Genomic DNA, 15,936 nt, shown 5'->3' on the forward strand with positions numbered 1-15,936 from the left:
CATGTTTACATTATTGACCCTCAAATGTCAAAAACATAGTTAAATTTTATTAACTATTTTCTTGTCAGTGAAACACACATGAGTTCCATAAAATTTCGAAGGGTTTCTTATTTGGAATATGGAAATAGATGAGATGGGGCATCAAATTCAGTAAATGAGGAAAATCAGGATCATTGTTGAATATCAACCTTTTACTTATGTCAAACTTCCAATGTAATTTGCCTGATAGTAAATTTGCCCCTAATCTCCCATCAGATGGAATCTAACTGCTCTCTGAAACACATCCACACACATTCAGTGTTTGTCAACATCTGTGCTGAAATTCCTGCTGCTGAGTCTGGAGTGACATCTCTTTCACATGGTCAAATAATAACCTCCCATTGTCCATCTCAAATACTAGTTCCTGCATGTGACGTTGCCCTCCTTCTCCTCACACCCTTCCATCATTTCTAAGGGAAAGTCATCTTTGAAATTCATTTGTATCTCATTACAATTTAGCTTTACTTTGCATTCTATTTAATGATGCGTCGATTTCAACTATTTTACTAGACTTAGAACTGTCAACAGGATCCACACCTGAATTAATTTTGTGCTCATATCTTCCCTGACTGCGTCATTCAGCACCTTGCAGAATGCTTTCCACATAAGCATCTGTTGCCCTACTGCTATTTTACTTATTTATTCCATACATGTTGATTTGATACCTAATATGTGATAGGATACTAGAGATTTCGATGAAGAAGACAGTGTCATTCTTGCTTTGAAATAAAACATAATGATAAGTCAAAAATAATTGGAACTTGTGATTAGCTGCCAGGTAAAGTGTGAAAGGCTCAATACAAACCTGTGGTCATTGTTAGTGAAAAGGTGGCACTCTCTTGGCATTTCATGTATGCACCAGAAAACTCTGATATTGTGGGTATTTAAGAGAAATTCAGCAGTAATACCACCATATTGTTGGGGGCAAATGTTGATTTCCAGTGGTCAAATTAGATAACTCACTGGGAATTCTTCAGCCACCAAAGAGACTGGAAACTTTTCCTAGTCTTGAAATACTGACAGACATTCAGCTCCCAAACAGCTACTGAACTCTGAAATTCATTAGAACATTTTATGTTAGGAAGAAGGTAAATGATGAGAAAACAGATTATTCTGCTAGAAAAGAGGTAAATGATGAGAAAATGGATTGTTCTGCCATGCAATGATGTAGTATAAAAAGATCTGAAAGTGTCAATTTTATGACTGAGTTTTTTTAAATGTAGATTTCACAATTTGGACAGCGGACTTTGCAGCGAGGTTGATAGAAATCAAGTATCTACTGATGCTTTTCTGAAAAGTCAGAACAGTGTTCTTTCTCACTCTGCAAAGTTTTACATACATTTCTTGGTGGCCAGTAAAGGGAGCATATCTTTGAAGATGCTGTCATCTTCTAATATAACTGTACTGTAATAAGTAACCTTTTAAAATTAATTACATATTTATATATAATTTTTAAATCTAATTGCATATATTATATCTAACTACATTTTATATAACAATATATTAAGAAAAAATAATTTTTCTGGCCGGGCGCGGTGGCTCAAGCCTGTAATCCCAGCACTTTGGGAGGCCGAGACGGGCAGATCACGAGGTCAGGAGATCGAGACCATCCTGGCTAACATGGTGAAACCCCGTCTCTACTAAAAAATACAAAAGCTAGCCGGGCGAGGTGGCGGGCACCTGTAGTCCCAGCTACTCGGGAGGCTGAGGCAGGAGAATGGCGTAAACCCGGGAGGCGGAGTTTGCAGTGAGCTGAGATCCTGCCACTGCACTCTAGCCCGGGAGACAGAGGGAGACCCCGTCCCAAAAAAAAAAAAAAGAAAAGAAAAAAAAGAAAATTAATTTTATCCTTTGGAAATAAGGATCCACTAAAAGATTCTAAATAAATCAGTAACATAATCACATTTGTTATTTTTAATGAAAATTTTGGACTGTATTGTGGAAAACAGATGGAAAGCAAGTATGAGCAGGGCAAGAGATTAATTAGGATACTGAGTTTAGGAATCTGAGCAAGAGATACTTGTGGTCAAACCTGAAGTGGTATTAGTGCATCACTCAATGGGCAGATTAGAGATGATTTGTTATATATGTCTGAAAAGGACAGAGTCTAGAAAGATTTGCAAATCTGCGGATCAGGCAACTTGGGCAAATGATGCTGTCGTTCTGTGAGATAGGAAAATGAAGAAGTGGGAGTAGGTTTGTAGGATTTGGTTGATTTGAGTTTTGGATGTGAACCTCTTGGTTTTGGGAATGAATGTCAGTGGATAAACACCAAGAACTAGTCACTGAGTCTTTGGGAATGGATGAGCTTGTTCAGAGAAAGTATACGAATCACAAGGAGAATGGTCGCTTAAGGGAGGAAGAGACAGCCACAGAGGAAAATGAGAGGGTCAGCCAAAGAGGTGAAAGAAAGCAAGCAAGAGATAGTGTGTCAGAAACCATCAGAAGAGTTTGTGTGGGAAAGAACAAGAGACCAACAAAGTAAAATGCTGTTACCAGGTCAAGTCAAGTACACGATGTTTGGTGATAAGAGCATGTATACTTATTCCATTGATATGGATATTTAGCTATTTAAGTTTCAACAAAGAGCATTGAGTAAGAAAGGGTAAACATCATCCTTTGTCACTCAAATATTTCTGTTCTGAAAAAATTATTCCTAAAACGGGTTAGTTATACAAAGGATGTACAATGATGACACAGAGAGTAGAGGGGAGAGAGAGAGAGAGTGAGTGAGCAATTCATGGAAAAAGATCATTGAACAGAAATTCTGCATTGGAATTGCTATAAAAGTGATTTAATGTCATATTTTAAATTTTCCCAGATTGATGTTGTGAGTTTGCTTTTCACTATTGCACATTTCCTCATATGGATGCAAACATTATTTGTTGAGGCCATCTAAGGCATCCATCTACTCATCCATCTATTCCTCATGTATTGAGAGCACTCTATGGTAGATGAGAAGAAGGTGATAATGCAAAAGCATGGTCCCTGCCATCAAGGCATGTATGGTCCAGGAGAGGAGACGGGAATATAACTAACAGAATTCAAGAAAGCGTTTTTGGTGCTATGAGACTGGTGGACAATTCTTCTCAGGTGCTGAGATTGAGGGTGAGGTCAGAAATGTACGTATATATAGAACAGATGACAATTAAATGAAGTAATGTGATTCATCACTGTAATACTGAAAGGCAAAGACATTTTTGCTAGACTTGAGGAATAAGGAAAGGATAGAGAAGAGGAAATGGATATTTGGAGCAATGAGTGAATAAATCCAGATTGAACACTTGCAGAGTCCATTTGAGGAAATGCAAGTCATTGATTTTGGCTGAGCCTAGGGTTCTGATACTTCCTCTTTCACTCTTTAAATATGGAAAGGCTGCTTTCTCTACTATGGTATCAGTATAGGCAAAGATGTTGGTGCACACCCCTTCTGTGTCTTCATTGCCCTTGTTTGGTATATCTGAGTTTGGCAGTGCCCCTCTTAAAAGTTAAGGGCCATTATTCAAAGGAATTATTTCAGTTGTAGTGTGAACTTGAACAGTACAATAAGTATAATTCTTTCTATGGTTGGACATAATAATTCTAATATTTTATTTCCAGGCAGGTGAGGAAAACTAAAATAAAAGAGAGTGTGAAATGATGAGCTATAGTTCTTCCTCATTAGAGAAATTTGTGCTATTTTTTTGGTTGTATTGTTCCTGATTATATAGCCTTCATTAAAACAGTGGAAATAAATATTCCTAGAGTTTGGAAGCAATGGGTTTCCCCATTAGTTTCCCCATTAGTCGAACCTGTTAGTTTGGGTTCGACTTCTTGTTACAGTTCCACCTAATCTTTGGGAAGCTACTTAACATCTCTAAGTCTGCGATGTCTCCGACAATCAAATGCCTACCTTATTGAGTCAAAGTTGAAATAAATAAGTTAATACATGTAAAGCACTTAGCAGAATAAGGTACATGATAAGTCAATAGTTAAAATACTAATTGCCATTATGTGCTATTATCATAAGTAAAATAGTCATTCCCAAGCAGATATGGGCATGATAATCACTAGTAGAACATTTTCAGAATGCACACGTTGGGCTCTGTTGCCTACACATTTATGTCTTCAGTTCTGGGGAACGGAACCAGACATTTTTAAACAGTTCTAGAGATTACTGTGATAGACTTTAGAGTCACCCATATAATATTGCTACTAAATTTTTAAACATAATGGAATTGTTCGTCATCTTAAAATACCAAGAAATGTAGCCTTTGTTAATTTCATGGAGTCTTGTCATCTAGAATTAAACAAACTGTATTAACATACTTTATTTGGCTAAGAAGGCATTTGGCAAGAGCAAATGGCAGAGCAAAAGCAGATGGAACACTGCAGAATGAAGGAGTTGGAGAGAAAGGGGTGTTTCGTTATATTTTTATTTTATTGAATGTGTTCTGGAAAGGTGCTTATGATTCCATTTCCAAGTCCTGATTCCTGTCATCTGCTGCCTTGCTGGGTAACCCAGGACGACACTGTCATTTTTTAAAACATTAGTCTGTCAGTTTTGTAAACTTTCACAGACAGCACTTTGCCATAGTTTCTGACTCACCAATGAGGTCTACACGGCTTTACAGTTGACATTGATTTGTTCCATTCCATCTTGACATCGTGGCTTGTTCTGTCCAGATTTGTTGAACACTCTGCTGTAGGCTTCCATTTATTACCCTGTCATTTGTGCCACTTTCCTTTCAGACTTGGCTTGGCAACATGTCTCAGTGGGGTAAAATTAACATTGCCAAGAGGCGTGGCTGTAGAGTCAACTCGTTCATGTGAAATGGGAATTAAAAGTGATATAAGGAAAAAGATCACCCAGGCATACTCAATGGTATTAATTATTGGTCAGTGCAGAGAGGAGAGACACCAGGCGGCAAGAACTCACCTACAGAGTGGCAAAGTAGGGCAGAGAAACCACAGTTCCGTACCCCAATCCTCTCCCAGGTAGAACATCTAAGGAAAAAGTTTAGACAATGATAATGACCATAATCTGCTTTCTAATTAAATACTTCAGAACACGTGAACAGTCTCTATTGTTCTATTTTGCTCTATTATTACAAACACTGTCACTAAGTCAGACTCCATAAAACCATTTAATCTTAGCTGCAGAAGAAATACAGAATTGCTGTTTCATTCTCTTATTTTATATGCAGCTAACTCGATTGTGGTGGCATTTGTGCATCGGAGAACCACGTCTCATCTACAGACAGGATAGGCCAGACATGGGGATAGAGAATGAAGTTTGGGGGCTATAGCGGGCCACTGGGGGAAATAGATAATTTGCTGAGACTCTGGCAGGAGCCAGTGGATATATTAGCTAGTGGTCAGTCGTAGGAAAGGAGGAGGGAAGAAGTTGAAGTGGAGCAGAGGGATCTATCAGGAGGATGTCATCAGACAGGCCGAGCCTACCATCCAGTGGAGCCACCAGCAGGAACAGGTGTGGAGAGGCACAGCATCCTCCCCAAGAAGGCCGGGTAGTCAACAAAATGCTTCTGTACAGGCCCAGGCCTAGACAAGGACTTCTCTCTGTATTATTGACCCAGGGATTTGCTCAAAATAGAACTAGGTATGAACCCAAATTTCAGAAATAGAGGACACAGCAGGAAAGTTGACTGAAACTTGAAGTATGGGACTTCAGGCATTCTTTAAATCTTTCTGAACAGGAACATGACCAGCATCTTGGTGTGGGATATGGTTATGCTTGGAAGGAGAGCAGAGGGACCAACCTATGCACTAGAATATTCCAGCTCAGGGGTTCAGCAGATAGCACAAAGACCTGGGGCATTTTAGATTCACTCCTACTCTGACCTGTCCTTCTTTGCCCTTAGTTTGCCGAGTTATTTTAGAAGATGATCTAACTGCCAAATGAAGAAGATGCATTGAACCCTTTTGTTAACCCCTGCTTCCTTGCCAAAATGGCAGTAAGACTTTTAGAAAGGGTTATAACCCCCTAAACATAGAGAGTGGGTAAATAAAGAACCATATTTCATCAAGTTTGAGAGGCCATCAATTTTTAGAGTTACTTAAAGCACTGTGAAGAAAGCAACAGTACTTCCAATAGAGTCACGCACTATCAAATGCAAGTCATCCCAATTCATGAGCTGGTAAACCCAGAGATACTAAAGTATGAAAAATGTGTGACTTAGAATGGATGAAATAAGGTAGATGGACAAAGTGGGAAATTTCTTATACCCAAGGGAATGCAGTTCTAAGCAGGAGGACGAGTTAAATCGTAGACCAATTTACACAGGAAAATCTCTCAAAGGTCCGGGGTGTGGGTGCAGGGGGGCACGAAGTATAGTGGTAAGCCCTGGAGATTGGCTGAACACTCATGTAGATATCAGCTAGACCTCCAAATCCCCTACCCTACCATGCCAAAAACTGGAAGCTTATTCTCTGGAAGGGGTGAAATTCTTGACTCAGGGACCACAAGCAAAGTATTAAAAGTGAGGTATTGAATACAGTTTTACTTGCTAAATTTTGAGACCCACCCTTCTCCTCAACCTTGTTCAGCTTTTAGAGCAGGCAAATGTTTACACGCAAAGCTGGAGCTAGGAAGAGCCTTTTCAGGGGATGCTGCATGATGTTCTGCACACAGTGGTTCTCCTGGAAGGCACAGCTAACAAGCTTCACTCATGCAGGTGCTCATACACGTGTCAGCTCTTTCACCCCAACAGCCACATAGGAGCAGACTGCCAGGGAAGTTGAGATACCTTCAAAAATACATATTAAAACAAACAGAAAAGTCATAAACTAGGAACTATGCAGACAGAAGAAAACAAACATGACCGCATTAATATTGTGGAGAAAGAAGAGAGATGATTTTTACATCCATAGAATAAATGGCAGATGCAAATTAAAAGAAATATTCAGAGAATAAAAAATAGCCCTAAGAAACTAAAAGCACAATAATAGCAATGAATTATTCATTAAAGACCTACATGATCAAATGGATAAAACTTTTCAGAAAGTAAAATAGAAGATAAAGAAACATAATACAAGAGAAGAAGACTAAAGGAAGAAACCTTGAGGACTAGATTTTAGCATCTGAATAATGAGAGTTGAAGAAAAAAACAAGAGTAACAGGAAAAGTGTTAAAAAGGAGAAGAAAAGCATTAAAAATTTTGAAAAGAATTGCTTAGAATAAACAATAGGTTTTGATTGAAAGATCCCTAAATAAATAGATCACTAAATGTGCAGCAAAATGTCTAAAATAGAGATATATCAAGACATGTCACCATATACAACATGTTTTCTAGGAGAAAGTAAAAGCAGATTTCATTTAAAAAAAAAAAAACTCTGAAAGTTTTCACACTTCTCAACAGCAACATTGGAGAGTAGGAGATAATGAAGGAAAAAATCACTGTCTCAAAACCCTGAAGGAAATTGATTTCCAACCCGGAATTCTCTATTTCTTTACCAAGTCCTATTATTCACTAAGTGTGAGAGTAGAATAAAAACATGTAAAGATTTGCAAAGTGTCAAAACATAATGCCTCCCATTCATTCTATCTCTGTGTATCTTGAAAGACATTTTCTACCAGGAAAGGAAATAAAGTAGGAAAATGAAGAAGACAACTCCTAGAGGAGACAGGAATCCACAGAAGAGAGGGACGAAGGAAATCTCCTGCCTGAAGAGGGAGAGAGATCCCAGAAGACAGCTGTGCAAAGAAGGCAGCCAGGCCAGTTTGGAGCAGCTCCAAAAACTCCGGGAGAGATTTCTTCAGTAGTTGATATTGACATGTTATTTCATATGTTTGTGTGGGGAGAAGTTTTATACAAATTGGAGGAGTTTGAGATTTGATAAGTCCATAGAAAACTGAGCAAAGGAACAAAAAACTCCAAGTTCTTAAATTAGGGAGAATAAAATGTTGTATGTGAATGGAAATGAAACTGTGGAAAAAATAGCATGTGCATCTTGTCTTAGTCTGTTTAGGTTGCTATAACCAAATACCATAAATTGCACTGCTTATAAACAGCTGAAACATTTCTTACAGTTCTGGAGACTGGGAAACACAAGATCATGTTGCAGGCAGATTTGGTGTCTGGTGAGGGCCCACTTCCTGGTTCATCTCGTCACCTCCCAAAGGCCGTAACTTCTAATACCCTCATCTTGAGGGTTAGCATTTCAACATGTGAATCTTGGGCAGCAGATGGAGACACAGGCATTTAGACCATAGAAATGAAGAAGCCTCAATATTGTTAAGACTTAACAATTGTACGTTTTTATACTTCCTTAAATCTGGATCATACCATCCCAACTAATGCTATACCATAAAGTTAAGTAACATATTTATTGAAGGAAGTAATGAAACTATGATGATGAGTTTTCTGATTTCAGTTTTCATACTAAGTTAGCTAAGTACCCCCAAGAAACTTTACATGCTTTTATCTACTTAAAAACATTTCATAAACTCCATTTAATTAAACCAAATAAATCATTAATTTAGGCTGCTTAGGACAAGTTATAAAATGTTTGATAATTTTTCTTATAGTCCTAATGTATTATATGACTCAATACTGTGCTATTCTGGGATGAAACCATTTAAATCTGGTTCTTTGTACATTTTAATAAACTTTTGCATCATATCTCCAATACTTTTATGAATATTTATGATCTCTTACATAAGTTAATTTCCGCATAGTGGGGAGATTTAGACTTTCTAACACTGCTGTGCTTTTTCTTATAACTTCTTTTACCGTTGAATGTCCTGTCTAAACCACCAGGTACTCTAAATTCCCATGAAATCTTAATGTCTCTGGGCAGTCTCTGTATTACCTTTTTAGAACCTGGTTTACGTCACGACTTCTCTACCAGAATTACCCAGGAGAAGGCCATACCAGTGGTCCTTCATCTTGGCTTCTGTTGTTTCTTCTATTCTGCGAATCTAGATAATCTTTAGAGATATTTCTTCTTCTTTCTTGACAGTCTCACCTTCGCTGAATTAATTTAATACTAATATTTACTTATAAGCAGAATTACAGGTTTCACTAAATATATTCACATACTTCTAATTTTCCAATGAACTTCTTGTGTACTCACCTGCCCTTATTAGCAACATCCCTCTCTTGAATGCTGTTCCATCTCAAATTTTCCAAGAAACTCAGCAGCTTATTCATTCCTGAGAGGTCTGTCCTCCCTCAAACCCCAAACTGTGTTAGAGATGGATAATGTCATCTTTCCAGTCACCCCACAGTTTAAGTTTCCTCCAGTGCAATAGAATCTCATCCATTCTTGGGAAGATGCTATGTCTTCTCTAGATGCCTTTGGTCCACAAGAATGTCTATACCAAGGAGAAAATCAATCCTCAGTTGAAAATCAATCAGTCATTTGAAGTTAGAGAACTTCCATTCTAGCTCCTCTTGTTCCCATTCACAAGCTCAGTTATCAGCTCCAAAGAGAATACCATTCCAGTTCAGGATGGTTACATCTTCACAGATCCTAGCCTCAGTGGTGTGGCAAGGCCCAAACAGTTTTCCCTGTAAGCCATGGACCCTTGACTTAGGGTAAGGTGAAAAATGATTGCCTTGAGAGGGTTTCCGCACAGCAGTGCAGAAAGGAGGAAGCCTAGCAGGGCCTGAGTAGTTAAGACAGTGCTGAGAGTCCAGGGAATTCATGGGTTCAAATATCAGAAAGGGAAGCTGCCCCTTCTCATATTCAGCAAACAACTTAGCAGCCCATGTGTGTAAGGAAACTAGCAGAGACCAGGGAAACAACCATCTGAAAGGATGTGAGGAAGTTGTGCCTGGTACTCACACAGAGGTGGGAATGTTTGCCAGCACCAACCAGCCAAGCTGGGAGACCCCATAGTCCTTGGGGCATTGAGTAGTGTCTCGGAAGTGTCTTGCCTTGGTAGGGCAGGATGATTAGCCCTAGACTACATGCTGTCTAGACTACATGCTCCCCCTAACAAATCTAAAAAGCAAGGCTCACAAGTATCAAATTGCTTTCACATAACGTAATGTGCTTCATAAAAGAGCTGAAGACAATTATAGGAATACAAACCTGTCCAGAACCCAAGAAGGTAAAATGAAAATGTCCGTGTTGAAAGATGATTGATTACATGTCCAGAGGAGCAGAAGATATGACCCATATTGAGGAGAAAAAAGTCAATCAGCTGAAACTAGCACAGATGTTAGAATTAACAAAAAGAGTAATTAATATAGGTATAATCAACATGTTCAAAAAATTAAAGTCATGAATGATACAAAAAAAACCCAAATGAAATTTCTAGAGATGTTTGATTCATCAGTGTCTGATATAAAAATACACTGGATGGGATAAATGGTTGGTTAAGCATTGCAGAAGTAAAGCTTAGTTAACTTGAAGACACCAATAGAAACTACCCAAATTAAACACAAAAGAAAAAAAATTTAATTGCAAGAGAATCCATGAATTGTGGGACAATTCCAAGTGGCCTAAAATGCACTTAATTGGAGTCATTGAAGAAAATGAAATAATGGACAAGAGAAAAACAATTCATAAAGAAATAATGGCCTAAATGTTCAGATATGGTGGAATGTATAAAGCCAGAGATCCAAGCTCAATAACCCAGGCATAAGAAACACGAAGAAAGCTACACAAAGCAGCATAATCATCAAATTGCCCAGTGCTTCTGGTAAAGAGAAAATCTTAAAAGCAGAGAAAAATTGAAAAGAAAAACGATACACTGAGCAGAGATCGCGCCACTGTACTCCAGCCTGAGCGACAGAGCGAGACTCCGTCTCAATACAAATCAATAAATACATAATAAAGAAGCACTATATCCATATAGAGAAATAAATTTAAGGGTAACTGTATTTTGTTGTTGTTGTTAGAAACAGTGCAAAGAAGAGGACGATACAGCAAAAATGTCTTCCAAAATGAGAACCAGATACAAACTTTTATAAGGTCTTTCAAGCTGGAAGACTTCTTTACCCAAAGAACTGCACCATAAGAACACCTCTAAGGTTGTTTTTTCAGAGGGAGGGAAAATAAAGCCAGATGCAAATACAGATCTACATGAACAGATGGAGTCTTGGAAAATCTGACTGCGTGCTGGGAAGGAAGCTTGCAAACGAGAAAGTCATCTCCCATTGTCACCCCTCCTGTGAGACAGACAAGAGGTAAAACCGTGGAGAAGTCACAGCCTGAAGCAGGGATGACCAAGAGCAACATCCGTCCTAGCAGAAGCCCCTGGTTTATGAATTCTGACTCCAACTACTGCACTGTTTCACCATGTTCAACTTCTATAACACAGGAAAGTGGGCAGCAAATTAAAGTACTTTAGATGCTACAAAGAATGAATTTCCATCGACATGTGAGGAATTCTGTTTGGTCTTCAAGTATTATCTTTTTAAAGGTGTTGTCAACTTAAAAGTATGGGTGGGTTTCCTGTTACACAGAGAGATTTAAGATGCAATATGTTAAGAAGTCTGTAAGTGAAAAATCTTCTAGAAGTTGGGTATTATGAAAAGGAATTTCCAGAAAGAAAAAAAAGCAGTAGAACTTTGAGAAGAAGAAGTTAGATGCATAAAATATGTTCAGCCGAGGTCTTATTAATTTCTTAGCTATAATACTTGATGCCCTTCAGAATATGTAAGAATAAAAGTTTGAGGTTAAATAACAAAATACTCCCTCAGTTTCAGTGCCTTAAAGGGAAAATTAAGCTCTCATTTGCAAAGTGTCTTTTAGTTTGATTCTCAAAATAATGTCAGTATTAAAGAAAATCTGCACCTATGGAAAAGAGTGAGGATATTTTTAATGTATGTAGGGGACACACCAGATTCTACTTTTTAAAGACCTTATGCAAGAGTGTCCTGGGATAGCAAGTAAATAAAAGCTTATTTTCTGGAAAGATATATTCCTGCAACCTTCTGAGTTTAAATTCTCCAAAACTGACTCCTGAGCTATTTTTCAGTATGAGAAAGCATTCTTTTCTTGTTTCTTATCCCCAAAACATAACTGTTTAGATAATGTATTTTTTAAAAGGTATTAAATGTGACATTGTAAAACTTTTCCTGCTGTTTCTTATTAAATTACATGATTTAGTCTGGTTATTTTATTTTTTAAAAAACTTAAGTGTATGGAAAAGAAAACAGAAGTACTAAAATATGGTACCAAAGCCCTGTTGTTGGAACAGCTGAGATTTTTGAAGTTCTGATTGAATCATTCATTAAAGTTTTCGACTGGATTTGAGGCAGTTTTGTAGAAGCATTTTTCATTGGTTCAATTGTCTATTTTTAAGCGATATATCAAATATCTCAAGGGTTATGTACTTTGTAATGAGGCTGTATGGAATTGGTGTCTTTGTCATTCTGATGGAATGCAGTTTTGAAGAGTGTGGGTTATAAAGCATTATTTTCTTCAGTCTACAATATATAAGTAATATGAAGAAAACAGTATATACTATAGAGTTGGCCAGAAGGCCAGTAGGGAATAAACACAATACTCCAAAAGATAATTAAAAACTGAACTTTTTTCTAATTAAATGCTCTACTTGTGGTGTGAGGAGTATCAGTATCTGTCGGGTGCTGACCGTCTGCCAAAGATAGCACAGGATAATTTTTCATGACAGTGTCTCCTTTAATCCTCATTTCCATCTTATTAAATAAGTATTTAAGTCTGTTTTACAAATGATGAAACTGATACTTACATGAATTAACTTATTCAAAGTTGCATGGCCAGTGGGCCCCAAGCCCGTCTAACCTTCGAATCCTAGTTTTATTGCACATTTCTCAAATTTGACATCTTAGAAAATCATATTTTCCCCCCTCAGCTGTCCTATCATTTTGATCTGAATTTCACCTGTCATGTAGATGATTGAGTTGATCTTGTGCATGGGTTTCTTTCAGGAATTACAGTTTGAAAGGCTGACCCGAGAGCTGGAGGCCGAACGGCAGATCGTAGCCAGCCAGCTGGAGCGATGCAAGCTCGGATCCGAGACCGGCAGCATGAGCAGCATCAGGTACCAGCGCGGCTCTGTTCATTGTGCTTTGAGTTGCCACTGCAAGTAAATTGTGCTGTTTCTCTTCTTTCCAATCCGGTGGTGGAATTGGAACATTCAGTCAAATGTTGGAAAGAAATTGTAACTGACCTGATTTAAGATGTTCCAAAGGTTTCCAAAATGTCCTGATTTGTACTTGAAACTCTTTTAACAGAATTAATGCCTGCCCTGAATGCAAATTATACGTAATTTTGCACAAAGGAAGGCTTTGCATTCAGCCAGCTTGCTGGAAATAAGGAGATGCCAAGTCACAGTCTCCCAGTTTGGGTCTTTTTTTTTTTTTTTTTTCCTAAATGATCCAGAGTTCCAGGTTCCTGAAATAAAAGTGAGAACATTCTGGTGGAACCAGTCTTGTTTTTGCTAATACATAATGCTAAGTTACAAAATTGCCCCTTGAAGATCAACCACGTGTGCAGTTCCCCATGTGTAAAAATATTTACTCATTCATAAACATAAATGATTATTCAGTTAGTGATTAGTTTGAGATAATGAAATATATGTTTTTAAAACCTATAGCTTTTTAGCCACTTGACCACAAAATACAATTATCCTCCTTAGAACCAGGCTTTCATATATGAAAATGTAAGCGTATGTGTGCATGTGTGTGTGAAAGAGACATAAGGCTTAACTTCCATTTCTCAAAAACACTCTTGTTAGATGGTGTGTGTTTGGCACTCTACTGCATTTTTAGGGAGGAAATCAAAGCTGCTATGGCAAATAAACTCCAACACTGCAGTGAACTTAACACAATAGTAGTTTGTTTCTCTCTAAGGTAGCGGACTGAGGCTACTTCTTCTCCATATAGTGACTCACGCCCTCTTTCTAACTTGATGACCTTGCCATCCCCTATGGCTCTATCCTGAATTGCATCGTCAATTCCATCACTGCACTCAGAGTCCATTAGTGAATATCAGTCACATGACCTCTCATCGATGGAAGTAGATCAGTGTCCTGGGGGCAGCAGCCACTCTGCAGAAGCAGGAACATGAGTTTGGTGGACTCTTAGCCACCTGCTGCCACAAAAGAATAAAAATATATTTGTATTCATTGCTCCAAAATACTTTATCTTTGTAAGAGTATAACTTTGTAATTGGAGCATTTTGTATTGGAGTCACATGCTATTAAACTTTTAACATTGCTTAGTTTTTTTTTTTTTTTTTTTTTTCTTTAAGTAGAAAACACTGCACTCTCTGTTGTTAAGCAGGGTTTACCACATGGATGGAATATTATTTTCCATTATAAAACCTTATCTAGGATATGTGGAAGCATCTGCCTCTGCATCCAAATGTATATGTTGCTGCAAGTAAGTACATCATGGTGTTTTAAACTCATCACAGACTTGCCTCAAACATCCAGACCAACCAAAGCAGGATGGATAATGAAAACGAAAAGTAAACTGTGTTCACTTGAAGTTGGTTTTATAAGTTGTACTAATTGAAGATGGTGAATTTAGGGAGAGAGAAAAATAATAATTTTAAGTGTATTTTTGCTTTACTACATCTAATTTTGTACATATGAGGAGCTTGCTGTTAAAGCCGAACATCTCCTGAAAAGCTAAGCCTGCTAGATTTTATAGGTCCATACACACCATTGAATTGATGTCAAGTTTGCTTTGAAGCCTCTTGTTTCACTATTGGTCTGTTTTCCTTTTCAATTCATGTTCCTAATCTTTCTGCGTGACATTTTTCCATGTTGTACACCTTTTACGTGGTTTCACCCAACCCCAGCCCCTGATAGGAACAGGTCTAGGGAACTATGTAGTAACCTGTGCATCAATTTCCAATTCCTGATTGGATTGTAAATGGACCTGACCAGACTGTGAGTATCAGGGCTCTTACTCTGGAGGATATGAAATAAGCAACCCAAAATCTGTGACATAAAATAGTGGGTGCTTGGCGATGGTGGCCATAGTGGCTTGTGTGCTAGTGGAGGACTCTGTGGTAACAGTGAGCCTCCCAACAGAGCCTCCCAATGGAGAAGCCAATTGCCCCGAAAGTCAATGAAAGCAATATAGTTTTCATTAGGCCAGCTGCCTAATGTATATTTCATGTATATTGCATTCATGAAATTACCTGATGCCTTCTTAAAAACTTTCCTCTTTCCTCGTTTGATTTGATTCATGTCAAGTTGGTTTCATTTATTACATCCAAAGTGTCTTGAATAAAATATGTCAGTTAATTCCAAGGTAGACAGAAAAATGATACCATGACAACTTTTGATTCTTTACACTGTGTCTTGTATGTCTAGCTCACAGCTTATGATGTATCATCAATAAATCTGTCTTAAATCTGTGCTAAATAATAGTGTTGAGTGACGATGACACTGTCTAATTATTTCCCTTTGCTATATACAGTATCAGTCTTCATCAAGCTTAATTATTTTGTATTTTGAAAATCTCTAATGTATGAATCTGCATTTGTGTAATACAAGCAATTTACTGATACTTCTCTGGAGAACAGCTGATGCACAGCATAACTTCCACTGTTTGTTTGTTTGTCATAACCTACTTGTTTGCTTGGCTTCAGAAATGCAGCTTTAGGAATTCAAGTTTTCTTAAAGGTGGTAGACTCCCCTAGTTAGCACATCAAAAGGGATATTTAAACAAAAATAGAGTATCAACAATTTTTTTAAAAAAGAGGGCTATTTTAAAAGTCTGCTAATTTCGGCGTTGATTCATACCTCTTGATACTAGGGAGTGAGTAAAAGAGTTTCTTAGGGGAAATGAAACAAAATCAAGTCACAGTTGCCAGACGTATTTTTATATAACAGGTAGAAATGACTAATAAATATACTTGGATTTTACTCTGACTTTAATGATGGTAGAGTTGTGCCATCTGATTCCCAAGATCGCTCCCTTTTTTTTTTTTTTTTTTTTTTTT

At 37.7% G+C, this 15,936-nt stretch overlaps 1 protein-coding gene across 1 annotated transcript in view; it reads left to right on the forward strand.

Annotated features, from left to right (window-relative positions):
- Positions 1 to 15,936, forward strand: part of LOC108539674 (catenin delta-2-like) — a 547,588-nt gene that overhangs the window by 330,649 nt on the left and 201,003 nt on the right. The window contains exon 3 of the mRNA XM_017888551.1: positions 12,906 to 13,018. Coding sequence (XP_017744040.1) covers positions 12,906 to 13,018 — 113 coding nt within the window. The remainder of the gene's footprint in view (positions 1 to 12,905; positions 13,019 to 15,936) is intronic.

Source organism: Rhinopithecus bieti, unplaced genomic scaffold (genome assembly GCF_001698545.2).
Source record: "Rhinopithecus bieti isolate Rb0 unplaced genomic scaffold, ASM169854v2 scaffold_17184, whole genome shotgun sequence".
NCBI lineage: Eukaryota > Metazoa > Chordata > Mammalia > Primates > Cercopithecidae > Rhinopithecus > Rhinopithecus bieti.